The 15,468-nt window shown below is 40.5% G+C and overlaps 1 protein-coding gene across 4 annotated transcripts in view; it reads right to left on the bottom strand.

The window, feature by feature from the left end:
* TP53BP1 (tumor protein p53 binding protein 1) overlaps positions 1–15,468 on the bottom strand; it is a 49,421-nt gene that overhangs the window by 14,447 nt on the left and 19,506 nt on the right. For all 4 annotated transcript variants that reach the window (XM_070953763.1, XM_070953765.1, XM_070953764.1 and 1 more), the window contains exon 12: positions 8,657–9,131. In XM_070953763.1, coding sequence (XP_070809864.1) covers positions 8,657–9,131 — 475 coding nt within the window. The remainder of the gene's footprint in view (positions 1–8,656; positions 9,132–15,468) is intronic.

Genomic DNA, 15,468 nt, shown 5'->3' with positions numbered 1-15,468 from the left:
AATACAAGCAAGACCAAAGGCTGAAAACACAATAAAAACCTGTTGAAAAAAATGTTATGTATTTACCATTGCCGTAACAACATTTTAGCCAAAGGCTAGTCCAATGAAAAATCCTACTTGTCCACTGAAGGTGGACCAAGGTGAAAATGGCCAAGACTGGCCCACTTTGGGAAAGGCCAAGGTGACCCCAAGGAGCTTTGGATGCTGAAAGGACCAGGAAAGGCTCTTCCCAAACCTGATACCGCTTCCATTTCGGAGTACACTTATTTCCAGATAAAATGGCCAATGCTTTAGAGCAAGGCTGTCAAACTCCATCTGCTGGCCAGATGTGTCACGCACTGACCACGCCCAAATTAGCAAAGGGGAAAAAAGTCCGGAAAAGTCATGTGACGCTGCCCTGACAACACGAGTTTGACACCCCTGCTTTAGAGGCTCTAAGAAATCAGTAAATAAAAATATTGTTGCACACTTGTGTAACTGACACCGCCAATTGTGTCATTCAAACTCCAAACACTCCTTCATCTGCCAACCAGCAACTTGTCTATGGCATCCGTTATTTCTCACTGACCGGCTGAGCTGCAGTGGCCTAAAGCCCACACCACCACCCCCATTCTCATCCAGAATTCCCCAGGTAGGTGGGAGGAGGGAAAGAAAGCAGGTCTTGCTGTGATGGGCAAGGGGAGAAAGCAACCCAAGCCAGGGACTACACTTAATCTCAACTCACATGGCCAATTTGCCATAGATGTGGGGCAGTTTGAAGGGGTGAGAGCCCCAGGGCCATAATCTGCAGAGGGTTGCCACCTCCTCCTTAATCTCTACCACAAATCATAGAAATCACAGCAATAGAAAAGAGTTGAACCACATAAAAAGTCCAGAGTGGACATAGCCACATTGAGAGAAGGGGTCCTGAGAGAATGAGCTGAGCCCCTATGTCCATTGCAGGAATCCTAATTCAGGCAGAGGCTGCTCCTCTCAAAGTGTTGTGGCCCGCTAGCGGCCAGCGGAGCTGGTAGCAGAGTCGGACAGTAAGGAGGTTGGGGAGGAAATTGGTCCAGTCCTGGGGGCTGGGGAAAGCTTGGATAAGGGCTCTGTGTCAGACGCAGAGAGGGAGTTAGACAGCAGTGAGGCAGAGGAACAGCTGAAGACAGCTGCCAGGGTAGAACAGGGTAGACTCGGGAGTAAGGCCACACCTTGAAGATGATTGGCCACTCCCATAGGACATAAAAGAGGAGCGAATGGGGACTTCCGGTTGGCTCCGCAGGACTTCGCTGACGCCCCTCCGTGGGCGTCCAATCCCCAGTTTCGTAAAAGCCCCAGAACAGCTGAAAAACAGCTGTCTGGAGCTTGAAAACCCTCTCCCTGGGCAAAGGGGGAGAGAAGAGCCGGCAGGCGGAGGTAGAGCCCCCCAAGTGCCTTAGGAGAAATCCTGGGGCGCGAAGGGCGAGGGCTCCCTAGAAGCCTGCCAATCTGCTCCGGACCTGGGAAGACACCGCTAATTAGCGGGCTAGAAGCCACGACCATTTCTGCTGACAACAAATGAGGGATTTTTAACATTTTTAATTGCTGCAGGCAGAACAAGCCAGGAGAAGTCAGACTGCAAGTATTCACACTTAACTCCAAAGTTTATAGCCTCCTTCGGAAGTAACAAGTTAGCAATTTAAAATGGCGATTGAAACTTGAAAGGGAGGAGTGGAGAAAGGGAAAGTTACAGAAAGTTTTGTTTCCCTGGCAGCCTCTTGCCTGGAAAGAACTGCTGTGCTGAGAGAAGGAGGATTTTAAACGTTAATTTACGATTGGGAAAATTCTTGGACTTTGATGAACTTTTCTTTTTGGCTTCTAAATAAAATACAACGATCAATTTAAACTGAAAATGGCCTCAAAATCTGTAAAGACTGTTCCTATTAAAGGAACTGGGAACGCTGGAAGCTCCCCAGCTCATACCCCTAGATTGCAAGCCTCTGCCCCTCTAACAGACCCACGTTTGAGATGATACAAGAAGCCCTACAAACTACACAAAATAAAATTGCTACTTAGATTAATGAAAAAATTAATGAAACCAATGAAAAAATTAATGAAACTAATCAAAAAATACAGGCTGTTTCAGATGAGATTTTAATTCAGAACCAGCAGATTAGAGATGATATTCTATTGGCATTTAAATGTTTGGCAGGTGACATTGAAATGGTGGATGATAAAGTTGAAGAAATTAAGCAATCTACAGAAATTTTGGACAAAAAATTAGGAGAGACTCACAGCAAACTTGAGAGAGCTGAAGATGATGTAACGATGTTACAATACTGAGATATGGAATTTGCTTTAAGATTTAGAGGAGTGAAGGAGAATAAACAAGAGAACTTGAAAGAAATGATGTCAGAGGCATTGGCACAGTTGCTGGGGGAGGCGAAAACTGAGCTGGGCTGGCAGATTGACAAGGTATATCATGTCAATTCTTGGGTGGCTAGACAGAAACGCTTACCAAGAGACATTGTAATATATTTTACTACAAGGAGAGTACGCAATGAAATTTTACAGGCTACTTTTAAAAACAAGCTTCAGGTTGAAGGCCAGGAGGTGATGACAATGAAAGAAATCCCCCCCAAGATGCTGAGAGCGAGAAGGGACTATGCTTTTCTGGTGGATGAGCTGAAAAAACGTCAATTAAAGTACAGATGGGAGGTCCCAGCCGGTTTAGTGGTGACGTATTCTGGAGAGAGATATCAGCTTAATACAATATGGAAAGCAAGAGATTTTTATATCAATGTATTAAAGGCTGGGACACCCAAATCACCAGAAGGAAAAAGAAAGAAGGAAGTACTGGAAAGAGAGAGAGAAGAGCTACTGACAGTGGTTCAGGGGGGAGTTTTGACTGGTCAAGAAGAACCACTACAAATTCAGATGGCTATTCAAGATGTGGAGTTAATTGATATTTTTGCAGAACCGAAGGATCAAAGACAGACCAGAGCAGCAACAGCTAAGCGCAAGGAAGAATTAAGACAGCAACAACAACAACAACAACAACAACAACAACAGCAAATAGTAACCCAAGAAACTACCAAAACAGAAGCTGTGGGGGGAGCAAGACCTAAAGGTCAAATGAGGCAAGACCATCAAAAATTGCTCCAGACGCTTCAGAGGCCCAGAGATGGGAACTAGATTTTTGACTTGGAACGTCAACGGTTTGAATTCTCCACAGAAGAGAAGGAAAATATTTCACTATCTTAAACAATTTAAGAATGATGTAATTTGTTTACAAGAGACTCATATTAGGATACAAGATCAAAAATATTTGACAAATGCAAGATTAGGTATACATTATGTTGCAGCAGCATCAGAGAAGAAAAATAGTATAGTTATATATGTGAAAAGAGACTTAATTGCAAAATTAGTTGAAGCGGATGATCAAGGAAGATTTTTAGCGATTGAACTTTTAATAAAAGGAGAAAAAACGCTTGTAATTGGAGTATATGCCCCGAACCAACAAGAAAAATTTTATAACTTACTACACTCAAAGTTGACACAATGGAGATACAAAACTTGTATCCTATTGGGAGATTGGAATGGTGTTTTGGATGTAAAAAAAGATAAGAAGGGACCTAAACAAAATGTTTTAACAAGAGCAAAATTGCCCAAATCGTTCTGGGAGATGATGGACGACTGGGAATTGAGGGATATTTGGCGTGAAAGAAACCCAGAAGAAAAAGATTTTACTTTTTTTTCGGATAGACATCAATCTTTTTCAAGGATTGATTTTATATTAATTACTAATGATTTCTTATCTAGGGTGAAGAACACGAAGATCTGTTCAAGAACATTGACAGACCATAGTCCAGTCTGGATGGAATTGGAGTATGGGAAAGGGCTTAGGAGGTCCTGGAGGTTAAATGATAATCTGTTTAGATACGAAGAAAATGTAAAAGAGTGTAAAAAATTTATGAAAGAGTTTTTTGCTATGAATATGCAAAAGGGTACATCTATGGAAATGGTATGGGACGCAAGTAAAGCCTACATGCGAGGAATTTTGATATATTTGAATAATAAATATAGAAAGAAACAGGGGGCAAAAAGAAAAGAATTAGAAGAGGAGATTAATAAACAGGAACGGGCTTTAATAGCCAACCCAACAGATAAGAAAATTAAAGAGGCAATTAATTTACTGAAGGGTCAGTTTAATATGTTAATAGCAGATCAAGTGGCAACCAACTTACAATATGCAAAACATAATACTTTTTGTAATGCCAATAAACCAGGTAGGTGGTTGGCATATTTGTTAAGGAAAAAGCAGAAAGCAAAGACAATAGAGAAAATAAAATACAAGGGTAAGGAGGTTTATGAGCAAGAATTGATTAAAAAAGCCTTTTTAGAGTTTTATTCAAGGCTGTATACTGGTGATAAAATTCAAGATATAGATATAGATAGATATCTGCAGAAAGAGAATATTTGTATAACTTCAAAAGAGCAGAGGGATAGCTTAAATCAATTGATAACTTCCGAGGAAATTATGTTTGCAATTAAGCAGTTGAAAGTGGGTAAAGCTCCTGGAACGGATGGTTTGACAGCTATTTATTATAAAAGTTTACAGGAGGAAATGGCGGAACCACTGAAGGAATTATTCAATAATATACAACAGGGAGGAGAGGTACCTCCAACTTGGAAGAAAGCATTTATATCGCTGATCCCAAAAGATGGGCAAGACTATACAGATCCTAAAAACTATAGGCCGATTTCACTTTTAAATACAGACTATAAGTTTTTTGCTAAAATTTTAGCAGATTAATGACAGTTATGCAGCAAACGATTCATCATGATCAAACTGGTTTTATAAATGGAAGACAAATGAAAAGTAATGTAAGGCAAATTGTTAACTTATTAGAGTATTTGGGAAGGAACAACCAGGTCCCCGCAGTGCTAGTTTTTCTGGATGCTGAAAAAGTTTTTGACAGATTGAATTGGCAATTCTTATTAAAACTAATAGAAAGGATGCAATTTGGAGAACATTTTATACAATCTATTAAGGCAATATATCAAAAACAAACAGCGCAAATAATAATCAATGGTGGTTTAACAGATAATTTTAATATAGAAAAAGGAACAAGGCAAGGCTGTCCCTTGTCTCCGTTATTGTTTATTTTGACGCTGTAAATTTTATTAAATAAAATACGTGGGACTGATATAATAAAGGGAATCAGAATTAGACGGCATGAATATAAGTTACGAGCATTTGCGGATGACCTGGTGGTTACCTTAGCCCAACCGGTACAATCGTTTACAGCCTTGATGGATATAATCTGCTCATATGGACAAGTATCTGGTTTTAAAATAAATACAGCTAAAACAAAGATAATAGCTAAAAACATGGACAGAAGCCAGAAAGAAGAGATAGAAAGGTTAACAGGATTTGAAATAGTTAAGATGGTTAAATATTTAGGGGTTTATATTATGACCACAAATATGAAATTATATCAACATAATTATGAACCGTTATGGCAAAAAATACAGAAAGAGATGGAAAATTGGAAGAAATTGCAACTGTCTTTGCTGGGTAGGATAGCCGCTGTAAAAATGAATATCTTACCAAGATTCTTATTTCTTTTTCAAATGATACCTATACTTAAAAAAGAGGAAAATTTGAAGGAATGGCAGAAGGGCATAAACAAGTTTGTGTGGGCAGGGAAGAAACCACGAGTTAATCAAAAGATAATGCAAGATACCCGAGAAAGAGGTGGTCTTAAAATGCCCAACTTAAGACTGTATTATGAAGCTGCTACCCTCTCAGCAATTACAGATTGGATAAATTTAACGGAGGAAGATACTGAATATTGAAGGATACGGTCTGGTCTACGGCTGGCATGCTTACCTATTGTATGACAAGAAAGTAGATAAGACTTTTAAAAGTCATATATTAAGAAATGCTCTACTGCGTGTCTGGAAAAAGTATAAATATAAACTAAAGGATAAGTTACCAATATGGACAGTACCCAGACACGCGATAGAGAATATAAATTTGGAGCAAAAGCAAGGTAAGTTTACATATAAGGAACTCCTTTATAAGGAAGGAGTTAGATTACAATTAAAATCTATGGAGCAATTAAGAGAAGGAATTATTAAGACTTGGTTTCAGTATGGTCAGCTGCAGGCCAGATGGAGAGAGGATCAAAAAACTGGTATTTTGCAGCAGGATGAGAATTTGATAAAGCAAATAAGAGATAAAGGTCAAATGCATATTAAAAGGTTGTATAATGTATTAGTGGAAATAGATTCGGAAACAGAGCTAGTCAAGGATTGTATGATAAAATGGGCACAAAACATAGGTGAACCAATAATGTTGGATACATGGGAAAAGATATGGGTAAGATTTACACAAACTCAAAACTTAAGAGAGAACTTTTACAAAATGTTTTATAGATGGCATTTAGACCCAAAAAAACTAGCCTGCATGTATCCAAATTTACAACCCAAGTGTTGGCGATGTGAGTGTGAAGATGCTACATATTTTCATATATGGTGGACATGTAAAAAAATTAAGGCTTTTTGGATTAAAATATGGTGGATTATTCAAAATATTTTAAGGAACAAAATTAAATTTACACCACAGTTTTTTTTGTTGGGAATAGTCACGGATTGTATTGTAATAGAGACTAAGTTGGTTTTGAATTTAATAACAGCTGCCAGGTTACTGGTGGCACAGTACTGGAAGAAGGAAGATCCACCTACTATTGAGGAATGGACATTAAAAGTTGTGCATCTGGCTGAAATGGCAAAAATTTCATCATATCTTAAAGATCATTCAAATGAAAGATACATATCAGAATGGAGAAGATGGATTGACTATATGCAAAAAAAGTATCCGAACAAGAAGATTCATATAGCTTATGAATGAAATATTTTTAAGTAGCTTATGTTTATAGTTTTTGAGCTATAAGGAGTTAAAGACTTAGGGAGAATATGAATGTAATAATTTGTTAGCATATTTTAGCTTTATGTTTGTGAATGCTATACCCTGTGCCTGTTCTGGGAAGTCTAGGGAGGGGGGGTGGGGGGGAAGGGGGGAGGGGGAAAGGGTGTGGGGGGGAAATGTTTGTATTTCTTATAAAACTTTTCAATAAAAAAAAATATAAAAAAAATAAAGAGGAGCGAATGGGATGTGGGCTTTTGCAGGAAGCAATTAGTTCATCTCGCTTCAAAATTGGAAAGTTCTGTTTGTGACTCTAATACCGCAAAATGCGGTAGATTGTAAGAATGATCACTTGATCTAACAATGTAATTTTAATAGCAGTTAACACTGATTGGGTAGATGCAGGGGCGACATTATAATATAAATTTAATTATATTTAAATGGTACTTTAAATTATTGTATTTTATCCCGATTTTATTTTAGATCGTATTTTATTCTAATTGTATTTTAATTGCGAGTTATTCCAATCTTACTTAATTTGTTTTACCAAACCTTTGTAATGATTTGTCTTTGTAATTCTGCACTTGATATGGCCCAAAGGGCTAATCAATAAATAAAATTGAAAAAAAAATGACTCTAATAGACTCGGTGGCAAATTTGGCATTGCTCTGCATTTGGAAATTGGTTCTCTGGCAGCATTCTAAGTGAGATAAGATGGGGGTTGATAAACATTCCTCTGAAAGATTGTTTGCCAAAGCCTTTACTGGGATTAAGATTTTACTTTCTAAGGAAGCCTCGGTCAGAACACAAAGATGCCCCGCAGAAGGGAGCCCAGCCTCACTGCTCCCCCAACTCAAGAACCAGAAAGCTGAAGAGGACCACAAGACCTATCCATGCTCCCTTTCTGCAACCTGCAGGAAAACCCTCCACCCATCCAGGAGAGGCAGAGGAGCTACCCAGCCATCCTCTGCCCACCTTCCAGCTCCACACAGACCGCAGGCTTTTCAGACCTCCTGGCTGCTCCCAGCATGATCGGCGGGGGTGGCTGCCAGTGCTTGGAGGGCCTGAGGCTACAGGGACTGATTTTAGCACCCAGAGCCCACCAGACCAGGGCGTTCCTTTTGGTAGTCCTGGAAGGGCACTGCTCGAGGCTATCCTGGTTCAGGGGTTGGTGAACCCCAGGATGTGCTGACAAGGTCAATTCCAGCTCTCCCTCAGAATCCTAATGCCATGCATCCTGCCCCCTAGGCAGGTGCTTTGGCAGCCTAGCATGTCACCTGGACTCGGGCCTTGACTGCCCCACTCCCTGACCTTTGGAGACCACCCAGGAGCTCGGCCGGTTCAGAAAGTACTCCCATGGCAGGACTCCCATGGCAGGGTAAACCTCCTCCTAAACTACTTATCTCCAGGAGGTGGTTAGGAGAAGTGGGCCGAGGGCAGTCTTTTTCTGTTGTGCCCTCACATTCTGGAACTTACTTTCTGAATGACCCCTTCCTCATGGCATTCCAAAAACCACCCTAACACCCCAAGCCTTTGCCTGGCTGCTCGAGGGATGCACTGTTTTGCATCAGCTCCTAAAAACAGAAACCTTCAGAGAGTTTTCTAATTGAAGTGATTCAATGGTAAGCCTTCTGAAATATTCAACATTAGAATTACCTGATGGGTCTGAATATGCAAAAAGAAATTATTTCTCCTTTATAAATTTGCTTCTGTCAGGTAGCTGTATCGGAGCCACCTGAACTCCAAATGGTCCTTTCCTCTCACCTGACTGGGCGAGGCCTCTGGGGGGCTTCCAGGCCGCCACATAAAGTCCCGCTCGGTTTGCACGCTGGTGTTGCGCTGCTGAAGCGGAGGACAGGCCGTGCTGGTGCCCACTTCCACCTGAGCGGCAGAGGCTGTCTGCGTGGCTGCTGACACGGGGCCTGCTGAGTTTTCCAGGTGCTCGCCTGGCACCTGGGTGCCCTTGCCATTGCTGGATCCAGACTCTGGGACAGTCTTTTCTTCTGCTGTGCCCACATGCCCCTTCTTTGGGGCTCTCCGATTCTCCCCCTGATGAAGTGGGGCAACGTCAACCTCCATGGCCTCTCCCACTTCACCGCAGCCCACTGCCTGCTCTTTAGCAATCAGCTCAGAAGACGGGACTTGTCTGCAACCCAAGGAGACACACTTCTGCTGGTCCTTCCAGGTTCGTGATGGCTCATCTTCTTCTTGGGAACTTGGAAAATTGAACAAGTCACCCCTAAAATCAAAAATAGTAACAACAAAAAAGCAACTCTGTTGCATCAGATGCAATATCCTATCTAAACTGATCACCCATTTCCAACAATAACAGGCATCGATCCATCCCTTGAACTTCCCTTGCATCTGCTGCCTCTATGCAATGTATAGAGCATGATTTTCTACTTATTAAATTTATATGCCACCCACTTCACAATCAAGCGACTCTGGGTGGTTGATGCTTGGCTGTGAGCAAGCTCCTTCCCCATCGCCTAGCTTTCTTGTGAATCTACCCCACAGAGGCAATCATCTCAGGAGGCACCAGAGAAGACGAGCAACGGACCATCCCGGACTCTTCCCTTCAACCAGAACCCTAACTGCAGCCTACTTGCCATGGCTACCTTCTCCCTAAAGCTGGAGTCTCTTTCATTCCAGAGGAGCAGCATAAGAAATGAAGCTGGACATTACTCTCTGACCATATGAAACCGTTCTGCAAAATCAAAGACTGCAACTCTCAAGGCTGAGGAAATGCAGCAAAAGTCTGCTCTCCAAAGGGAATGTTGTGGTCCACTAGCAGCCTGGTATCTGGCAGCGGAGTCAGACAGTAAGGAAGTTGGGGAAGACAATGGGCCAGTCCTGGAGTCAGGGGAAGGCCCAGACAAGGGCTCTGCGTCGGAGGCAGAGATGGGGCCAGGGGCCATCTGGGAGCGATGCGCGGACTCCTGAGCCTCCAGAGGCAGACAGCAGAGAGGCAGAGGAACAGGAGGAGCCTGTTCCTAGTGCACGCATGGAAAGAGCTGCCAGAAGGCAAGAGCAGCTGAAGAAAAAAGGACAACTTGGGAGTAAGGCCAGAAGATGATTGGCCACTCCCATAAGGCTTAAAAGAGCAGCAACGCTGATTCCCGTGCTTCTTGTCAGCGTCTCTTGAACTTTGTGGGGGTTTGCCAAGAAAAGCCTTTGGCAGGTTGCCAAAGACATCAAAGGTTGGTGATAAGGCTGAGGAACTGGTTATTAAAAATTTTGTTTTGGACTAAGCTGAGAATGAATTAATTCTCAGCTGTTTTAATAAAATAAGTTCGTTGAGGACTGAATTGTTTGGTAATCACTACTTGGGCCTCGGTCACAACAGGGAGCAAGGAAAGGTTCAGGAGTCAACTTCCAAGTTTTGCAGCTCCAGGCCTGTTTCCTTTTCTGAATGAAAGCAGCTTCTCTAGGTGCAATCTAAGTGCAGCTTCTAGGCTGCATTTTTGGGAAACTCTTGCCTCACGCATTCCACATATGACTCACGGGGTCATTTGGACAGCAAAGGGCCAGCTTTGGAGAAACTAGCAGCTCCTTGTCATCAGCCCTATGAGCCCTTGCCTTCCCCTGCGCATCTCTGGATACAGCCTTTTCCTACTGCAAGGACAATCTACCCACAGCTCTGGGGCATCTATCTATACCACTGAAACTCTTTGTTATTGTAACCTTCAAGTGAGCAAAATAGTGCATCGCAGGACAACCATTTTTGAATTAAGGTCCTCCCATGGGCTTACAGAAGGCATCCAAAATCTGAGATCCTGGAGCTTCCGGTTGACGTCACGGTGATACAGACACAGAGGAATGGGTCTCTGCGTTCCTTGTGCTGAACTCATGTTTGTGGGCTCCAGAGGGAGCCTAAGCCGCCCTGAAGGGGTGGTGAAGCAAAGAGGAGCATCCTGTGAGGTCAGGGAGAGTGGCAGCTCTCCTGTCTGGCCCGGGTTTTTTTTTTCCTCTCAGCCACAGCAAGAAGCAGCAGCCTAAAGATGGCTGCTACAAAGCTGGGACAACTGGAGAATAACAGCTAAGATTGGTGCAGGAGAGAAGGCGGCGAGCCATGGTGCAACTGGGGGAGAGGATTTTCCTTTTGCTTTAAATTGAAACCCAAGAAATAATTTAGAGCTATTTGCCCAGAATTGAGTGTTAAAGCGGTGCCTAAGCATTTTGGGACGTTTTGGGGGTGGGGGTGGGAGGGAAATACCTAACCGGAAATGGAAGCTGTAGGAGAATAAACAACAGACTATGAGATAAACAGGAAAGAAGCACTACTGGGAAGGTATTTCTTAAGCGTTGGAATTATCTCTATATAAAACTTATTCTGCTTTTATATTTGCTGTATAATCCAAATGACAATGGACTAGTAAACTGAAACTTAAAGGGAGAATGCCATCTGCTGACAAAAGAAGAAACTACAAGGAAGTGTTTTAACTAAAAAGACACTTTAACACTATATTTGAGGATTGAATTTGCAAAGAGGATGTAAAGGGGTTTTTGATGACCTTGGGACTATTCGAATGGAACTGAGTGTAAATTTATGAGATATAAAGAATTGGTGTACTCCTTGAAGGGTAGTTTAAAGACTAAATAAATAATTCTTGGACTGTTGGATAACAATCAACCTTTTTAAAAAAGAGAAAATAAGATACTGAAGGAGAGATGAGTGGAATTGTCCAGGAGATGGATTTACTTTTTCAAAATATAAAAGACATTACAGACAAAGGATTTAAGGATATCATGGAAAAAATGGAAAACACTATACAAAGGATGATGACTACAGACCAAGACACCCAGGAAAGGGAGGAGTCAAAAGCATAAATAAAGAAGGAATAAAACAAGAAGGAGATTATAACAAAAATAATAATGATTGATGAATTAAATCAGCGGGGAAACATATTAAGGGAGTTGGAAGATATGTTTGAAATGGAGGCAGGGGCCTTGGTAAAAACTTTAGAAAATAGACAGTGGAAGAGAGTAGAGGTGGGAGAAATATCTAGATTGGACATCCAAGAAATAGATATAGATGGAGACTTAAGAGAGGAATGGGGGAGGCAAGTCAAAAAAAAAAAAAAAGCATAACAATTGAAGTATCAAAGCGGGCAAGAGACGGGTAGATGATTTCTTTTTTTTCTTTCTTTATTGTTGTTTTTGATTTGTTTTTCCTTTTTCCTCCTCTTTCTTTTAAAGCATAGCAATTAAAGTATAAACAGGCAAGGGATGACGGATGGATGATTTGTTTTCTCAGTTGCAGTTTTGAATTGTTCTTATTTATTTATTTTTTATTTTATTTGTTCAACTTGCATGCCGCCTTTCTCCGAAGACTCAAGGCGGCTTACAATGCATTTAAAAACCATATATAAAAACATTAAAAACTAAAAACATTAAAAACAATTAAAACCCATTCACACCATTCATGGCCGGATCTCACCAGATCGCAACAGCGAGATCAACGGCCCCAGGCCTTCTTCCCTCCCTCTCTCTCTGTATTCTTTTTTCCCCCTCTTTTTGTAGGCAGGTGACATGATTAGACGTTAGACAGGAAAGAAAGAAAAAGTTTTTTTAATATAGTTTTTTTATAGTTTAATATAGTTTTTTTTAATCATTTGATATGATTAAAAGCTAGATATGATTAAAAGCTAGAATAAGTGATAAAATGAAAGTAATGAGAAATAGATGGAGAATCCGGAAGCGGCGCAGCGTGACTGGCTGGGAAAATGCCGGGCTCCAACGAGCTTGGAGAAATCCAGCCAAACCGTCACCGGGGGGTCTTCGGACAGAAACTGTCCTGTAGGGACAGTGAAGAAGGAGAGGCAGCTCAGTGTCTAAAGAGGGACAGGCAAGTCCCTTGGATAGCCTTAGAAACTCTTCGATCCGGTGACGGGGGCAGCAATCAGGGTGAATCGCCATGAAGCTGGAGCCTCTGAAGCAAGCGATGTGCAGGAGGGAAGATTTGAACAGAGTGTTGGTGCTGGGTGAGTGATTGGCCATCCACAGACAATAAAAAGAACTTCAAATATTTTAAACTATTAAACTTACCCCGGCATGGAAATAGCGGCTAAATAGCGACGGGGGGAGATGGCGGATGGAGAAAGAAAGTGGGAATGACAAGCGCACCGTAGAAGAACCCAACCAAAGAATTAAAAGTGATTGAAAAATGGAATGTAAATTTGGAACTTGGATTTAATTTGGATTGGATTACAAACTGATTGGTTGTATATAAAGGTGAAAGAAGAACTGAAAAACTGGCTTTTTCTCTTTTTTGACTCGGTAAAAACGGATGTGGATTACAAATAAAATGGCGATTTTTTAACTAGCTGAGTGGAACGGTGGATTATAGAGAGACATCTGTAGGAGAAAGAAGAGCATAACATGGAATTGTCTGTTTTGAGAAAACCTTTGAAGAAGCGAGTGGAAAAAAAGTAAAACCTTGAACTTTTAAAACGATAACGGGCGAGAATTAAGGACGATATGTTTTGCCTACAAGAGGATAGACTTTGATGATTAAAAAAGGAGGACCTTAATGCGACTTAAAACTGGAATAACCCTAACCTGGAAAGAATAAAATGGAGCAGGAACTTAACGAACTGATAAAGACAATATGTTTAGAAATAAAGGAAATTATTTCCTTTATGGTCCAGAATGCAGCCACGCGGGTGGTTATGGGAGCGACTCGGTGCACCCACATAACACCCCTCCTGCGCGAGCTGCACTGGCTCCTGGTGGTCTTCCGGGTGCGATTGAAGGTGTTGGTCACCACCTTTAAAGCTCTCCATGGCTTAGGACTGGGGTATATACAAGACTGCCTTCTGCCAGCAACAGCCTCCCAGCGGCCAATACGCTCCCACAGATAAGGGCTCCTCAGGGTGCCATCGGCCAAACAATGCCAACTGCCAACACCCAGGGGGAGAGCCTTCTCTGTGGAGGCACCAGCCCTCTGGAATGAGCTGCCCCTAGAGGTTCGTCTCATCCCCAACCTGCGTACCTTTCACCGCGCCCTGAAGACTCTTCTGTTCCAACAAACCTGGCTGTCCTAATACGAATTTTATAATGGGTGTATGTTTGTTTTAATTTGTGGGCCAAATTTTTATATATTCGATTTTAAATTGTTTTAAATTTTGTAAATTTATATGTGTTTTAATATGGCTGTACACCGCCCTGAGTCCTCCGTGAGAAGGGCGGTATAGAAGTCCAATAAACATAAACATAAACATAATTTGCATGGAAAATCAAAATTCAAAGATGTAAAGACTGAGCTAGAATGCACTGAAGATGAAAAGGAAATGACTGAGAAACAAGAAAGAGAGATGGATAACGAAGAAGATAAAGGCAAAGAGATTGACTATGGAAAATTAAACAATTGTAATATTAAGTATGGACAAAAAGAAAAGAAACAAAGAAGGAAAAGAGGGTAGAATAGGAAAAATATAAAAAATTTAAATGATTACACTGGGATTTACAGTGGAAATATAAGAAAGAGGGAAAAGAGATGGAGAATAATAGAAAATAAAGGACAAAATAAAAGATTTTATGATTTCAAAATACAAAATAAGTATACTGGGATTAACAATAAAAAGACACAAAAAAGGAAAGAGAAAGGAGAAATAATGGGAAATATAGGGCAGAATAGGAGAGTGCAGAACTCTAAAATACAAAAGAAAGGAAGAAGAAGGAAAAAGAAAAGACAAAGAAGGAAAAGAGGGTGGAGGAGAAGAAAAATATTAAAAATATAAATGATTACACTGGGATTTACAGTGGAAATATAAGAAAGAGGGAAAAGGGATGGAAAACAAGGGGAAATAAAGGGCAAAGATTTCATGATTTTAAAACACAAAATAAATACATTGGGATTAACAATGAAAAGATACGAAGGAAAGGAAAAGCAGAAACAATGGGAAATATAGGGCAGAAAAGGAGAATGACAGAAAGAAATGAAAATATATTCAGAACTGTAAAATTTAATAGATTTATTTTATTTATTTATTTTATTGAATTTGTATACCGCCCTACTCCCGAAGGACTCAGGGTGGTGAACAGCCATAGAATAAAACATATAAATACAAAATTTAAAATAGATTAAAACGAATTAAATAATTTGGCTGAACAAATTTAAAACCCCAATAATTTAAAACCAGATTTAAAATTTCCATTTAAAAGGGGAAAGACTTAGGTCTTTTAGATGAGTTTAATGTCAGAAAAAAAAGATAAAACAATGATATTAAGTGATTTTAAAATAACGGGAGTATAGAGCTGTATGAAATAAAGGGAATAAGACTTATACTCTATATTTTAAAGTTGTAAATATGCTCTACTGAAAACTGGAAAAACTGCAATAAATGTCATATGCTTAATAATATTGGAGGTCTATAGAATGATAGGTTTTAATAATATGAATAAAGTTGTTGGGGGAAATGCAATAATTGGAATATTTCAAACTATATATCTGAAACAATCAAAAAGAGAAAAGGCAAATTAAGAATATTTTAAGAACTAATTGGATTGGGTAAAATGAGAAATGATTAAGATGCGCTTTATAAATATATATTTGAATAAGTGGAAATATATTG

The sequence above is a fragment of the Pituophis catenifer genome, unplaced genomic scaffold, assembly GCF_029215685.1.
Source record: "Pituophis catenifer annectens isolate HBS135680 unplaced genomic scaffold, rPitCat1.0.hap2 SCAF_14, whole genome shotgun sequence".
Classification (NCBI taxonomy): domain Eukaryota; kingdom Metazoa; phylum Chordata; class Lepidosauria; order Squamata; family Colubridae; genus Pituophis; species Pituophis catenifer.
The sequence above is the reverse complement of the archived record's forward strand: the minus strand, read 5'-3'. Positions and strand labels throughout refer to the sequence as shown.